Genomic DNA, 13,412 nt, shown 5'->3' on the forward strand with positions numbered 1-13,412 from the left:
AGAGGGTATTTTGGGGAAACGGAACCATTTCTGCAGAGGGCAGAGCAATGAACAAGCCTGGCGTGCTCTGGGAATAAATAAATCCAGTGTGATGGGAGCGCGGGGTGTGCAGAGGAAGTGTCAGGAGCCGACGCCAGTTTGCGAAGTGTCTTGAGTGCCAGGCTGAAGTGCTTGGTCGCTGTCCCGCAGACAGTGGCAGCCAATAGAGGTTTGCAAGCAGAGGGCGGCGATGCGGTCAGCCAGCTTTCAGGGAGATGACTCAGGCAGCAGTGCTCAGAACAGTCTGGAGTTATCAACGGCAGAGGCCGGGAGCAAGGGGCTTCTCTGGGCTTCGCAGCCTTGGCACGTGTTGTGGGCCAGAGGCACTGCTCCCTGCAGGCCCAGCCCGCGATGCTGGCCTGGGACAAGCAGTGGCTGCTGCAGGGAAGGGTGTCGCCAGGACTGGCCCAGACAAAGCGTCCTGCCTCGTGCCAGCCTGGGTGTCCAGATGTCTCTGCCAACCCGACAGCTGGGGGAGGAGGCAGGAAGGTCAAGGTCAGCTGTCAGAGCTTCTCCCAGTGGGGTCTGGCTGTGGTGTGATGAGGCCTCATCCAGGATAACATCCACTTTCTAAATTTTGCTGCTCTAGTAAAACAATACCTCCTTATTTTAAATATTTACTTTATTCTTATGTATAAATTATTTCATTAATTTATATAATTAATAGAAGGCATTACAATTTCTAGAATTGAAATTAATATAAATAATTGATTAAGATAAATTATTTGATTATTAAATATTTAAAATAACGTTTACTTTACTAGTATCTACGAGCATCTTTTCGTATATGAGCCTTTGGGTTTCCTTATCTAGGAACTGCTTGCTCTTATCTTCTGCTCTCTTTTCCAGTGGCCTTTGTTGCTTTTCCTTGTGGCTCCTTAGGAGTTCCTTATAGATTCCAGATACTTGCCTGGGTTTAGATATGACAACTCTTCCACCTTGTCCTCTGTCCATTGACCTTATCCACATGTCCTTTCTTTAACAGAAATCATTAATTCTGATGTATTGAAATTCACCTTTTTGCCTTATTTTTTATGCTTTGGGAGCTTTAGTTAACAAGTCCTTCCCCACTCTTAATTCACAAAGATATTCTCCTACACCTTCTTTCATTAAAGTTACAGTTTTGCCTTTCACGACATGTTTTAGTCCATCTGGAGTCCATCCTTGCATGGGTGTTAAGATCGGGTCTTTTCCATTTCCATTTTTCTCCATAGAACAAGTCAGCTTTCCCAGGCTTATCTATCAGGCAGTCATCCTGGCCCTACCAGTTTGTGGGTCCTTTATCAGGTTCTCTTTAGCTTCCCAAAGGGAGGACCAGTTATTTCAGAATTGCCTGGAGAGTTATTAAAATGCAGGTTTCTGGGCCCGCCCAGTACTGCTGCATCAGAATCTCTGGACGTGGGCCTGGGAGTGTACATTTTATACCATCTGCCAGTGACTCCACTGTGCACTAAAGTGTCATGAAGTATTGCTCATGTCTGTAAACAAATGCTTACTATTCCATTCATGCAATAAGTAGTTTGCGGGGGTCTGGGCTAGGTACTAAGGACACTAGGATAATAAGGCACATTCTCAGCAGTCAGGGAGAAAAAAAAGCAGTTACTCTTCAATATAAGGGTTGATTCCTAAGGGAACCCTGGGAAGGGCCATATGGGTTGGAGGGGCGAGGGCAGCCTCACTGAGAGATGAGAAGGAAACAGCCAAGCTGGTGGGTGGGAAGCCACTCCAGGCGAGGGAACAGCACGTGCAGAAGCTCCTTAGGCTAAACTCCTCAGGCTTATCCTGTTGGCCTCAAAAATATCGAGCAGTTGTATTGCCTGTGTACCTCCTCATTACTATAGTAATCATGTGATTACTATATGTGCTCTTATTTGGGATGAACATGATGAGTACCTCTCCACTCAAGTCCATTCATGCAATCACAGATAACTAGGCCAGAAATCGACAGCAGAAGAAATACCAAGAAGAGGCCATCTCAGCATTAAGAGATATTCCTATTAGTGAAGTAAACCAAGTGTTTTTTCGTGAGGCCAAAGAACTCTACACCAAAAACTGAATTGTATGTGGACTAATACCAAACATTTATAAGTTTTTGACATTAAAATTTTGACCATAAAAGAAAAAGAAGGAGGCATGTGGGAAGCAGCAACCCAGGTGAGAGAACCAGGCGGGGCTAGGTCACGAAAGGTCTCACATGCCAGCCTGAGGAGCTTGGATTTTATAGGGTAGGTTTAATGCTAGAATAAAAATAATAATAGCTAACATTTCTTCAGTGCTCACCTTGTGTCAGCCAGGCACTGTGCTAAGCCCTTTACCTGGATTATCTCATTTCATCTGCACAAAGCCTCTGTGAAGTGTTTGAACCATTGCTACGGGTTGGGGCAAGGGTGAGTCCTCCATTAATTTGACTGTGGGGGGCAGGGAATGGGGAGTGGCCAGAGTGACCTAGAGTTGACAAATTGAACCCACCCTTTTTTTTTTAATTTATCTTTATTCTATTTATTTTTGGCTGCATTGGGTCTTCGTTGCAGTGCACGGGCTTCTCATTGCAGTGGGTTCTTGTTGCTGAGCACGGACTCTAGGCACGCAGGTTTCAGTAGTTGTGGCATGCCGGCTTAGTAGTTGTGGCACACGGGCTTAGCTGCTCCACGGCATGTGGGATCTTCCCGGAACAGGGATTGAACACGTGTCCACTGCATTGGCAGACGGATTCTTAACCACTGCACCACCAGGGAAGCCCTGAACCCATCCTTGGAATGGGAGTAGGGCTCTGCAGGCCATCAAACCAAGCAGAGGCATTTGTGTGAACAAAGGCTTGGAGGCTGGACCAGTGGGGATCAGCACACACAGCAAGGCTGGGGTGAGGCCTTGTGAGGCAGGCTGAGCAGCAGGGAACCCAGCAGGGGAGGGGCATGACCAGGCTTGGGCTTTCAAGCCATCACAGGGCACCATTATGCTTTGGGACAATGGCAGAAACCAAAGGGACAGATCCACAGCTGCCTAAGATGCTGTCTCTCACTAGCTGCTTAATCCCTAAACTTATTTTTTTGGGGGGTGGTGGGGGCATACCACGTGGCTTGTGGGATCTTAGTTCCCCTGACCAGGGATCGAACCAGGGCCCCTGGCAGTGAAAGCACCATCCTGGTCCTAACCACTGGACCGCCAGGGAATTCCAATCCCTAACTTTTAGGAAGGCCCGTAGGAACTCTAGGAGCAGACTTCTGGGGGGTTTATTGGGGTCAAGAGGGGGACTTCGTTGGCTTCCTCAGATAGTGCCATAGGCACAGCCACCTGACCTAAAGACCAGCCCTTGCACTGGGGTAAGGAGACAGCTGTGAGAGTCCCCATGGGCCCCCAAAGTAGCTGTCTCCTCCAGGAGAAAGGAACTCAGGAGTTTGCAGGGGCCTGAGCTAGGTCAGTCTCAGACCCTGCCATTCATCGCTGCAGCAAGGATGCCTTCCCTGCCTGGGCCTCAGCATGGCTGTCCTTGGCCTTGGCCTCTGAACAGATGTCCCAGGACCCCCTGCAGGGCTGGCCCCAACTCAGGACTTTTCTGTGTGTTCACAGACATAGACGAGTGTGGGCAGCCCGAGGTGTGCAGCGGGGGGCGGTGCACCAACACGGAGGGTTCCTACCACTGCGAGTGTGACCAGGGCTACGCGATGGTCAGGAAGGGCCATTGCCAAGGTAAGGAATGGGGTGCCGCTCTTCCCTCTCCTGGCCCCTCCCCGGGCACTGCCCACAACCAGCTCCCCTTCCAGCTTATCCCCGACTGGGCCCCTTGATGCTGAGCCCCCTCCTTCACACAGAGAGACCTATCTGTGGATTCTGGAGCCCTTCTGGCCCCTCAGTGGGATTTTGACATCCTGTCTGTCCCGGCAGCACGGAGCACAGTAACTTTATGTACATGAGATCCCAGGAGCACCCCTCCGTGCACCTCTGCCCCTCACCTTGAGTCATGCGGCAGAGGGAAGGTTGATCTATCTGGGAGGTGCCTGGGGCCTTGGGCTTGGCCTACTTGCTAAAGCTTTAAGGCTGTGAGCTCCTCAGAGCTGGACCATATCCTTAGATGACCATGCATGGACACCTGACAAATGTCCATGTGTTGGACACCCCAACAAATGCTAGTGGAATAAATGAACAAATGAGCTCTCATCCTGGCCCCCTTTCCCAGGCCCTGCCATAAGGTGGCTGTGTCATTGCCAACTGATGTCCTCACAGACTGGCTTGAACCTGCCACCATCATGTCAGCTCCTGGCAGCCCTGCCACTTCCAACCCCCTGCCAGGCTGGGGCTCTCAGATGCTTGCAAGAGGCCTGGGTCATGTGCTCCCAAGACTGGCTGAGACAGGAATGGGTGAGGGGGAATCCAGGCTCTCTCTGGAAGGAAGTCCTGCCCTGGATCCAAGGTTAGGCCCAGACGCCTCCCTGCCTCCAGGTTTCCCCGGGCCAGGATTCAGAGGGTCCTAGAGGTGAGAGATGAGCTTCTGTGTCTGGTGAAGGGAGCCCACCCCCTTCCCAATGCCACTACCACAGAAGCAGAGTCCAGAGCCCTGGCAGGTCTTGGCAAAGGGGAGAGGTCACTAGGGATGTAGGACAGACAATACTCTGTCTGCATCCCTGGCGCGTTACTTTCCCCTCTCAATGCCTCCCCGTTTAAACTCAGGCCCACTTATGCTCCAAACCTGAACCCACTTCCCTTATCCTCACTAACTCACTGGGGACAGACATCCTGGCGTGTTCCGGGAGAAGGGAGAGTGAAGGGAGTTAGCATTTGATGTGTGCCTGCTACGTGCCAGGTGCTGTGCTAGGGATCTGATAGACTGCCTCATTTAAGCATCGAACATTATTAATTTGGCATCAGACTTTGTTAAAAAGTAAAGCAAAACTAAAGGAAATGAACTAAGAAAAAATACCAGGACATTAAAAATATCAAATTTATACTAACCAGTCCGTGCAAGAGCACAGGCTCTGGCGGAGACAGGCCTGGGTTTGGCTCTTGTCTCAATGTCTGAAAATGGAAACCATAATGCCCATCTTAGGGGCTCTTGTGAGGACTGAATAACCTGCCACATACAAAGCGCACGTGCAGCCCTACAGCGAGTGGGGGGCGGCACTACTGTCTGAGGACCCGTTCTCTCGCACGTCTAATCTCCCCTCAACGCCAGGCTCCAGACACACACCTCGGCTGGGAGGTCAGGCTGAGTTCCCGGCCCAGGGCAGACACTCTGAGTCTGCTGAGAGAAAAACGGATGTAGCCTGCACACTTCCCCAGGTTTCCATCCATAACCACAGACCCGGCCCATCACCCCGAGAGCCCAGTGAATTTCCTCTCCTTCTTTCTTCTTCTTCCAACTAAGAAATCACTCTCTCCACTTAAACTTCAAGTATCTGGTGAAAGGCCCGAGTGGTCTGGACAGCAGCCCATCCAAAGTCTCGATGGCATTTCCATCGTACCAGGACTCTGGGTTCCCATGGAAAGGGGTTAGATTCCCCTGCAGACTGCCAGGGCTCTGCTGTCCCCACCCACGTCCAAGGTCACCTGAGCGTCTGGCGCCTGAGTGAGCACCCTCCCCACCCTGTGCTCTCACAAGGAACAGAGGCAGCACCCTCACATTTCCTCACGCAGAAGCTGCAGTGCTGGTTAGAGAAGCTCCAGGGTCCTCCCAGTGTACAGACAGCAGGCTGGCAAGCTGGTCCCGGGGGTGACTGTTTCCTTGGGTCTTCTGGGATCTCTTCAGCAGCCTCATACCAAGAGGATGTGAAGGTTTAGTTAGTCACATGGTCTCATTCTTCGGTCAGCAAACACTTGTTGAGCGCCAGCTGGGTCCCAGCCATGGGCTAGGAATATAGCAATAAAAAGACAGACAGCTCCTGCCCCCCGAGGACCAGGGTAAAAGCTACCAAAGCATATCATAAGCTTAGATTAAAATTCAAACCCTAGACTAGGCAGAAAAGTCTGGCTCCAGGCACCAAGAGGCTGGCGGAACGGCCTCAAGATATCTGGTGACGTCAGAGCCTGTGCCTTTCACATGGAACCCACTTCATCCAGAATCTTGATCTGGCTCCTGTAATCGGCTAGGCTAGTGGCTCTGTTATATCCACCCCCACTTAGAAGAGGCCTGCCCTGGCTCAGGTGGAGACTGTGGGCTGCTCTGACCCTCTGCCCTCCCTCTCTCACCTGCTGACAGACCTCTCGCACATGATCATCGCTGGCTGGGGCTCTGGTCTGAGGAAGGTGTGCCAGGCGTGCCAGTGGTGGGTGTGCCAGGACAGGCCAGGTTATACTACATCAACAACCAACCTCAACCTTAGTGATTTAGGACACCGCAAACTTGATATCTGACCAAGGCCACACGTCCATCATGAGGAAACATCCTGCCTCACGTTTCCTCACCCTAGAACCTGGCTAAAGGAACGGCCGGCATCTTGAATGTGGCCAGTGTTCATGGAAGAAAGAAAGAGCACCCTGCGGGGTTGCACACAAATAAATGTTTGGGCCCATGAATTACACACGTCATAGCTACTGGCCAGCACTAGTCCCCTGGCCCCATCCAACCACAAGGGATCAGGAGGCACAAGCCCACCGTGGCCCAGAAGTGGAGAGCTGGAATTCTCAGTGAACAGCATTCGTCCTGCAAGTCTCCTAATGCCCAGTGTGAAACAGTTCGGGCACCACCTCCACAGATGTGCCCAGAACATTTGGGGCAGGGCAGACCTCAGGGCCCTTTGCTCCTGGTAAATCTAATCTCCTCCTGTCCTGCCTGATCCCTGCAGGAGAGGTCCAAAGACTCCATTTTTCCTCAGTATGGTCTTAGAGGAGGATCCTTGCCTCATTCTTTCTCTTCATCCCGGAGTCTCATATCCCTGAAGCAGGAATTGTGGATAATTCCCAATGGCTTTGCCCATTTTCCTTTGGTACCCAGCCAAGGCCAGCGGGCCATGGTGCTGCCAAAGTTGGTGGCCCTAGGACCTTCATTTCCTCCACCTCTGCCTCATTCTCTCCATCTCTGTCTTTACAGAAGCCCTTAGAATAGTTTAGCCTGGTGTCACCACAGCCCAGCTAGGGGCTCTTGGCTGCCCTCTTTCCAGAGGTGAGCCTTATCTCAGTGTCCCCAAGATTGCCCGGGAGTTCTGGGTATCTCCTTACACACACCACCTGAAAAACCACCCGCCCTGTGTATGTCTTCCTCATGTGGACCCTCAGGGCGAAGTTTTGACCTTGAGAGGTACCTGGTTCCCTGGGACAGAGGGCTTTGATGTACCCGGTCTTCTGTAGACCAAACAACCTCAGAGGAGATTCATATTCACCCTGCACTTCCGGGCCCATGTCCTGTTCTATTATGACAGCTGCTGGCTTGAGTCCCTTTGCAGAAAGCCTGTGTTCTGACCCTTGGCCCTGCCTCCTGCCTTTCTTTCCTCCATGGGTGCTGAGTAGGTCTTCCTCCTGGGCAATAGGGTCTCTGAATCTACATGAACTGGTGGCCTCCCTGCAGGAGAATGACAGTTATCCACATAGGGAGGGTAAATCTGGCGCTCGGTCAATCTGTCTGTCATGAATAGTTCTGTCTGTCATGAATAGTGACTGGGAGCCTCGACACTGGGCCAGAGGAGCAGAATGTCCTCCTGCAGTCCTGACCCAGAGTTCAATCCCTGTGTCACAACCTCCCTAACTCAGCCCAGGTCACCTGGGTGCCTTGGATGGTGGACTCCCCAGTATGCAAGCTTCATGCTGGGAAGAGCCCTGCATGCAGTTCCTGGGAGAGAGCTCACCCTCCCGCTCCCTGTCACTCTCCCAGGACTGGCTGCTCTCTTTCTCCATGGATCACCCCTTCCCCTACTTGTCCAGTTGGTGCTCAGACTCATCCTTTCTGGCTGACTTTCCTGGATCTCACCAGAGTGGGTGCTGGAGCTCTATGTGGTTCTCAGCTAGAAGAAAGTCTCCTCTCCAGCTGAGAAGCCTTGCCAGCCTCCACCCTTCACTCTGCATCAGCCTCAGGGCTGGTCTTGGTCACATCTAAGATTGGGGGATTATCCTCTGTCCTCATTTCCTGGTGCAGGGAAGCCCATTTGGCCCTCATTGCCCAGCTGGGACCTATTCTGGGGCCTCTGGGATCTGCCAAGCACATCCAAACACGTCATTGTCACCCCTTGTAAAGGAACAAGGGAGATACGAAGGCCCTTCCCAAGAGTCCAGCTCATGAATTCAAGCTCTCTCACCCTCCCCTAGCTAGTGGAAGGGCAGCCTCCTTCACCAGAGAGTCTCCCTTCCTAAAGGTCTTCCATCTCTCTTTTGTCCAGGACAGTGGATGGGAGGTGGGGTTGGAAACACAGGACAGCACTCACTTTTTCCTAGTTTCCATCAGTACAGAAACTGACGTCCCTCTTTCTCCCCAGCCAAGGGCAGGTTCAAGGATTTGCTTCTTCACAGCCCACCCATGTGCCGTGGTTCGCAGACATGACCAAGGCGGGCGGGGTTGTTATTTTGCAGATATCGACGAATGCCATCACCCCGGCACCTGCCCTGACGGGAGATGCGTCAACTCCCCTGGCTCCTACACTTGCCTGCCCTGCGAGGAGGGCTACAGGGGCCAGAATGGGAGCTGTGTAGGTGAGGGCTGCTTGCCAGGGCACTGAGGGGGCTGTTTGGCCTTGGGACCCCCGGATGAGCCCACAACAGGAAGGGGAAGGGGTGGGCAGAGGGAAGTGGCTTGGAGGCTATTGTCCTCCATGACCTGGCTGGGTTCCCAGGTGACGCTGGGGCTGAGATGGGTGTGCTTCAGTTACTGGTGCTCTGCCCTCTGAATCAGCCGGGGGTGGGGGGTGCCTGTCAGCTCCTTGGCCACATCCATCCTTGGGCTACAGCCCAAGGTCCCAGCGGCTTCTGTGGCTGGATCCTGCTAGGCAGAGTGAGGTACCAAGCGTCTTTGGAAGAGGCTGACACCAGTGGTGTGTTTCCCAGGGAGGAGTGCTCTTCTGCTCTTCTGCATCTCAATGTCTCAGTGTCTAACAGCAACGCCTAACTGAACAGCGGGTGCTCTTCTCCCTCCGGGGGGAGGGGTGCTGCATGTCATCTGTAGGAGGAATGCTCTTTCCCCTCAGCCCCTACAGGAAGAAGGACCCAGGGTTCAGAATGCCAGGAGGGACTGAGTTGTGAATAGACGCTTTGAGGCTCTGGAGAGGGCAGACGTTTCCCAGGCCCTTGAGACTGCCACTCAGCCACCCAGGCATAACTTGCCCTCTCTCTACGCTGCCCACTCGCCTATTGAACCTGGTGGGTGGGCTGGGAACATGAGATAATGCCAGTCTGCTTGGCGGGTAGGAGACCAGAGAGGTTCAGACTCACTATAAGGTGAGTCAAGGGTCTTAGACACTTGACTGCAGGTGTCCTCAGATGGGCCAAACCAGTCCCGGGGCTGGGGGACCTGGCCCCCTTTTCTAGGAATTTGCAGGATGCTCTGTGTCACTAGATAGAGCTGAAGTGAGCTCGGTGGGGGGAAGTGAGCTCAGGGGAGAAGGGTACCCTGTCTAAGCCCAGGAACAGGATGGACCTCATGCCCTTCCCAGGGTGTCTATGGCCCCTCTGAATGCTGATTCCCTGGCCTCGTAATTGAGATGCTCTCAGCCTGATGATGGAGGCTGCGTGAGGGAAATGAGTCCAGCCCGCCATCCTGGACTTCTCTCCCGCAGATGTGAATGAGTGTCTGACCCCTGGGGTCTGCACCCGTGGAACGTGCATCAACCTGGAGGGCTCCTTTAGATGCTCTTGTGAGCCGGGCTATGAGGTCACCTCAGACGAGAAGGGCTGCCAAGGTACAGAGAAGATCTGAAGCACGCTTTGTCCGCAGCGAGTCAGCCTGCAGCTCCCTCCCTCCGGCCCCGCATCCCGGAGCACGCTGACCCAACGTGTGGCTGCGAGACCCGTCCTTTCCCCCACCCTGCCCCACTCCCGCCCCACTGGTCTCTGGCTAGCCTGGCGTGTCTGTCCTGCAGAACCCCACACAGAGCTCAATGGCCTCTTTCAGATGTTGACGAGTGTGCCAGCCGGGCCTCGTGCCCTGCGGGCCTCTGCCTCAACACGGAGGGCTCCTTCACCTGCTCGGCCTGCGAGAGTGGGTACTGGGTGAACGAGGACGGCACCGCCTGCGAAGGTAACCCGGGGGAGGGGGGATGGCAGAGAGGGACCGAGAACACAGGCCCTCTTACCTCTCAAAGAGCATTCCATTTGTCCCCCAGCTTGGGGCTGATGCTGAGGGTCTCCAGGCTAGGCTAGAGGACCCTGTGAATGGACTTGGCCCCAGGGACAGCTTCTATTTCCTCCTCCATGAGGACAGGAGGAAAAGGGAGTCACGGAGGCAAGAGGGAAGCTGACGGTAGAGCTGCCCCAGGAGCATCCTGGGGAGAGGGTACTGGGGTTGCCCTACAGAAGGCTCACAGCCAGGGCCTCCCCTTCCCCAGGGACCCCCAGAAAGTCCTATGAGCTCAGAGAGGGAGCCAGAGGCGTGGGGTGCTTCCTGCCTCACCAGGTGGAGGGAGGCCTCCTAGGCCCCTGGGGACTGGCTGGCTGTCTGCCCCAGAACTAGACGAGGGTGCCCTTCTGGGAGTCTGCCCCTTGGGAGTCTGCACCAACACTGCCGGCTCCTTCTCCTGCAGCGACTGCGAGCGGGGCTACCGGCCCAGCGCCCTGGGCCACACCTGTGACGTGAGAGGCCCCCCCGCCGTGGGGGAGAAGAGCGCAGACTAACCCATCACCCTTAGAGAAGGGCGCTCACCTCAGATGGTGGGCCAGCTGGGGACACCTATTCTTGCCCCTCCCCCAACAGTAGTTGGAAAGGCGACTGCAGAACTGGGTCCAGGGGACCACTGAGCCACTGGATCACAAGTTTCAGCGCGTGTCAGAATCACTGGGAGAGTTTGTTCAACAGGCAGCTTCCCGGGGCCTTGTCCCAGACCTACTAAATCCACCTCTGTCGGGGGCCCTTGAGATCTGTCATCTAAGAAGGTCCTCAAGGGTTCCTTGTAAGGGTGGGTGCTGGGACCATATTCTGAAAAACCTTGGCCTGTACCAGGCAATCTGTAGGCCAATTTAAATAATCTAGTTTTGGGCTTCCCTGGTGGCGCAGTGGTTGAGAGTCCGCCTGCCGATGCAGGGGACGCGGGTTCGTGCCCCGGTCCGGGAAGATCCCACGTGCCGCGGAGCGGCTGGGCCCGTGAGCCATGGCCGCAACGGGAGAGGCCACGGCAGTGAGAGGCCCGCGTTTCCCGCCCCCCCCCCCAAAAAATAGTAATAATAATCTAGTTTCTGTTACTTTCTCAGGTTCTCTGTATCTGCTTCCTCGGCTTATGTCTCATTTGCCTTCCCAATTGTTTCTCAGTGAAATCTCAGCCATGATGAGGGCAGTAGGGTTCGGCCACCCTAGGCCAGGGTTGCTGGGATAGGCCAACTGTCCCCAAGGTGGGCACTGTGTGAGCTGCCAGAGGCGGGGGAGCTGGGACAGAAGGAGGGAGCTGCAGTTATCCCGCTCCCCAAAGGCTCCCTCGCCAGCTTCTCCCCGCTGTGCTGCTTTACAAGGGAACGATGCCCCTATGGGTCCAGTCTCCTCAGGCAGGTGCCAGGTCCTCTGGAGACCTCCCCGTTGGCTCCTGCCCTTGGGAGGTGCTGCCATCGGCTGCCCTCCTCCCTGTGTGACCCTGCAGATGTGGATGAGTGTGAAGACCCCCAGAGCAGCTGCCTGGGAGGCGAGTGCAAGAACACGGCTGGCTCCTACCAGTGCCTCTGCCCCCCGGGCTTCCAGCTGGCCAATGGCACTGTGTGTGAGGGTGAGTGGCTCAGGTCTCCCCACCGGGGACGGGGGCAGAGTGCGCGGGGAGGCGGGAGCGTCCCCGGGAGACAGCACAGCCCATCTTCTCCCTACAGACGTGGACGAGTGCGTGGGAGAGGAGTACTGCGCACCGCGCGGCGAGTGCCTCAACAGCCACGGGTCCTTTTTCTGTCTCTGCGCCCCTGGCTTTGCCAGCGCAGAGGGGGGCGCCAGCTGCCAGGGTGAGGAGCCAGCAGCAGGGGGCGCTAGAGGCTATCTAGAGTACTGAAATAAAATGCTCACGGTCCCACCCAGGATGGGAAGATAGGAGGCTGAGTGATGAGAGGGGAGGCAGGTGTCAGGAGGGTCTCAGTCTTCCTCCAGGGCCTCTCCATGGTGTTTATGGCAGGTGCCCTCACCCTCTCTCCCCTTGACACAGCCCCAGTTCCAGGGCTCCGCCCCCCAGTCGGGCCTCTGGCTTCCAGCTCTGGACTCTCCCTGGGACCTTCCAGCACTTTCCTACTTCGAGCCACTCCCTGGCCCTCCTATGGGCTCCTCAGGGCCCAGAGGAAGCTGCACAGGGCCCTGGGGACCCATGGCTGGTCCTGCTGACAGATGTCTCTATTCTAGATGTGGACGAGTGTGCAGTCACTGACCGGTGTCTCGGGGGGCAATGTGTCAACACTGAGGGCTCCTTCAACTGTCTGTGCAAGACTGGCTTCCAGACCTCCGCAGAGAGTGGGGAGTGTGTGGGTAAGGGCTCTGGGGGGGAGCGAACGGGGCCCCTCCCCACATCTGTCTCCTCCACTCTGCCTCCTCCTCAGCTCCCTGGGACCTGGACCCCCAGCTTCCAGGAAGCAGAGAACTTTCCACAGATTAATCATCCAATGCATTTATTGAGCCTCTGCTGACTCAGGGACTCCTTGTGCTAGCAGAGCACATAATCTAGTTTTTAAAGCCAAACTGATGCAATAGATATTTATTAAACACCACCTGGGTTTAATGTCTTTTGCTGGAACAAATAGACAGTTATGGACAATCTTGAAATGGACCAAGGGAGACAGATATGAAGACGACTCTCCGTAATACACTTTGGGGAAGGTTTTCTATAAAGAGAAGTAGAAAGTGCTCTGCTGTAGAGAGCAGGGTGTTGGGGACAGGAGTGTCACAGAGTCTGAGAGCTCGGTGCTCTCCTAAATAGCAGAGCGCTCACCTCCTGGACGCTCAGCCCTGCGGGTCAGGGGAAATGATCCTGAACTTGATGCTTGGGGGTTGACACGTGCACAGTAGTTTGGAACAGATCAAAGACCCCAGAGGTTGTGGGGCATGACCTTTTAATGCCAGAGAGGTGGGGCCAGAGTAGTGACCCGGCCACTTCTGTCCCCTCTCATGACTCTGGGGACAGACACTGATGAGTGTGAGGACTTCGGAGGCTCGGCGTGTGGGGCCTGGAGGTGTGAGAACAGCCCCGGCTCCTACCGCTGTGTCCCGGGCTGCCAGCCCGGCTTCCATGTGGCCCCGACTGGAGACTGTGTTGGTGAGTCGGGAGCGGGTATCCAGGGTGAGAAGCCTG

General features: G+C 54.8%; 1 protein-coding gene across 1 annotated transcript in view; it reads left to right on the forward strand.

Annotated features, from left to right (window-relative positions):
* LTBP2 (latent transforming growth factor beta binding protein 2) overlaps window positions 1–13,412 on the forward strand; it is a gene marked incomplete at its 5' end in the record, with an annotated part of 95,162 nt that overhangs the window by 75,044 nt on the left and 6,706 nt on the right. Inside the window, 9 exons of the mRNA XM_082841447.1 lie at window positions 3,607–3,726; window positions 8,530–8,649; window positions 9,729–9,851; window positions 10,064–10,189; window positions 10,616–10,735; window positions 11,736–11,858; window positions 11,956–12,081; window positions 12,470–12,592; window positions 13,245–13,376. Coding sequence (XP_082697573.1) covers window positions 3,607–3,726; window positions 8,530–8,649; window positions 9,729–9,851; window positions 10,064–10,189; window positions 10,616–10,735; window positions 11,736–11,858; window positions 11,956–12,081; window positions 12,470–12,592; window positions 13,245–13,376 — 1,113 coding nt within the window. The remainder of the gene's footprint in view (window positions 1–3,606; window positions 3,727–8,529; window positions 8,650–9,728; window positions 9,852–10,063; window positions 10,190–10,615; window positions 10,736–11,735; window positions 11,859–11,955; window positions 12,082–12,469; window positions 12,593–13,244; window positions 13,377–13,412) is intronic.

Source organism: Leucopleurus acutus (genome assembly GCF_964270905.1).
Source record: "Leucopleurus acutus genome assembly, chromosome: 1".
NCBI lineage: Eukaryota > Metazoa > Chordata > Mammalia > Artiodactyla > Delphinidae > Leucopleurus > Leucopleurus acutus.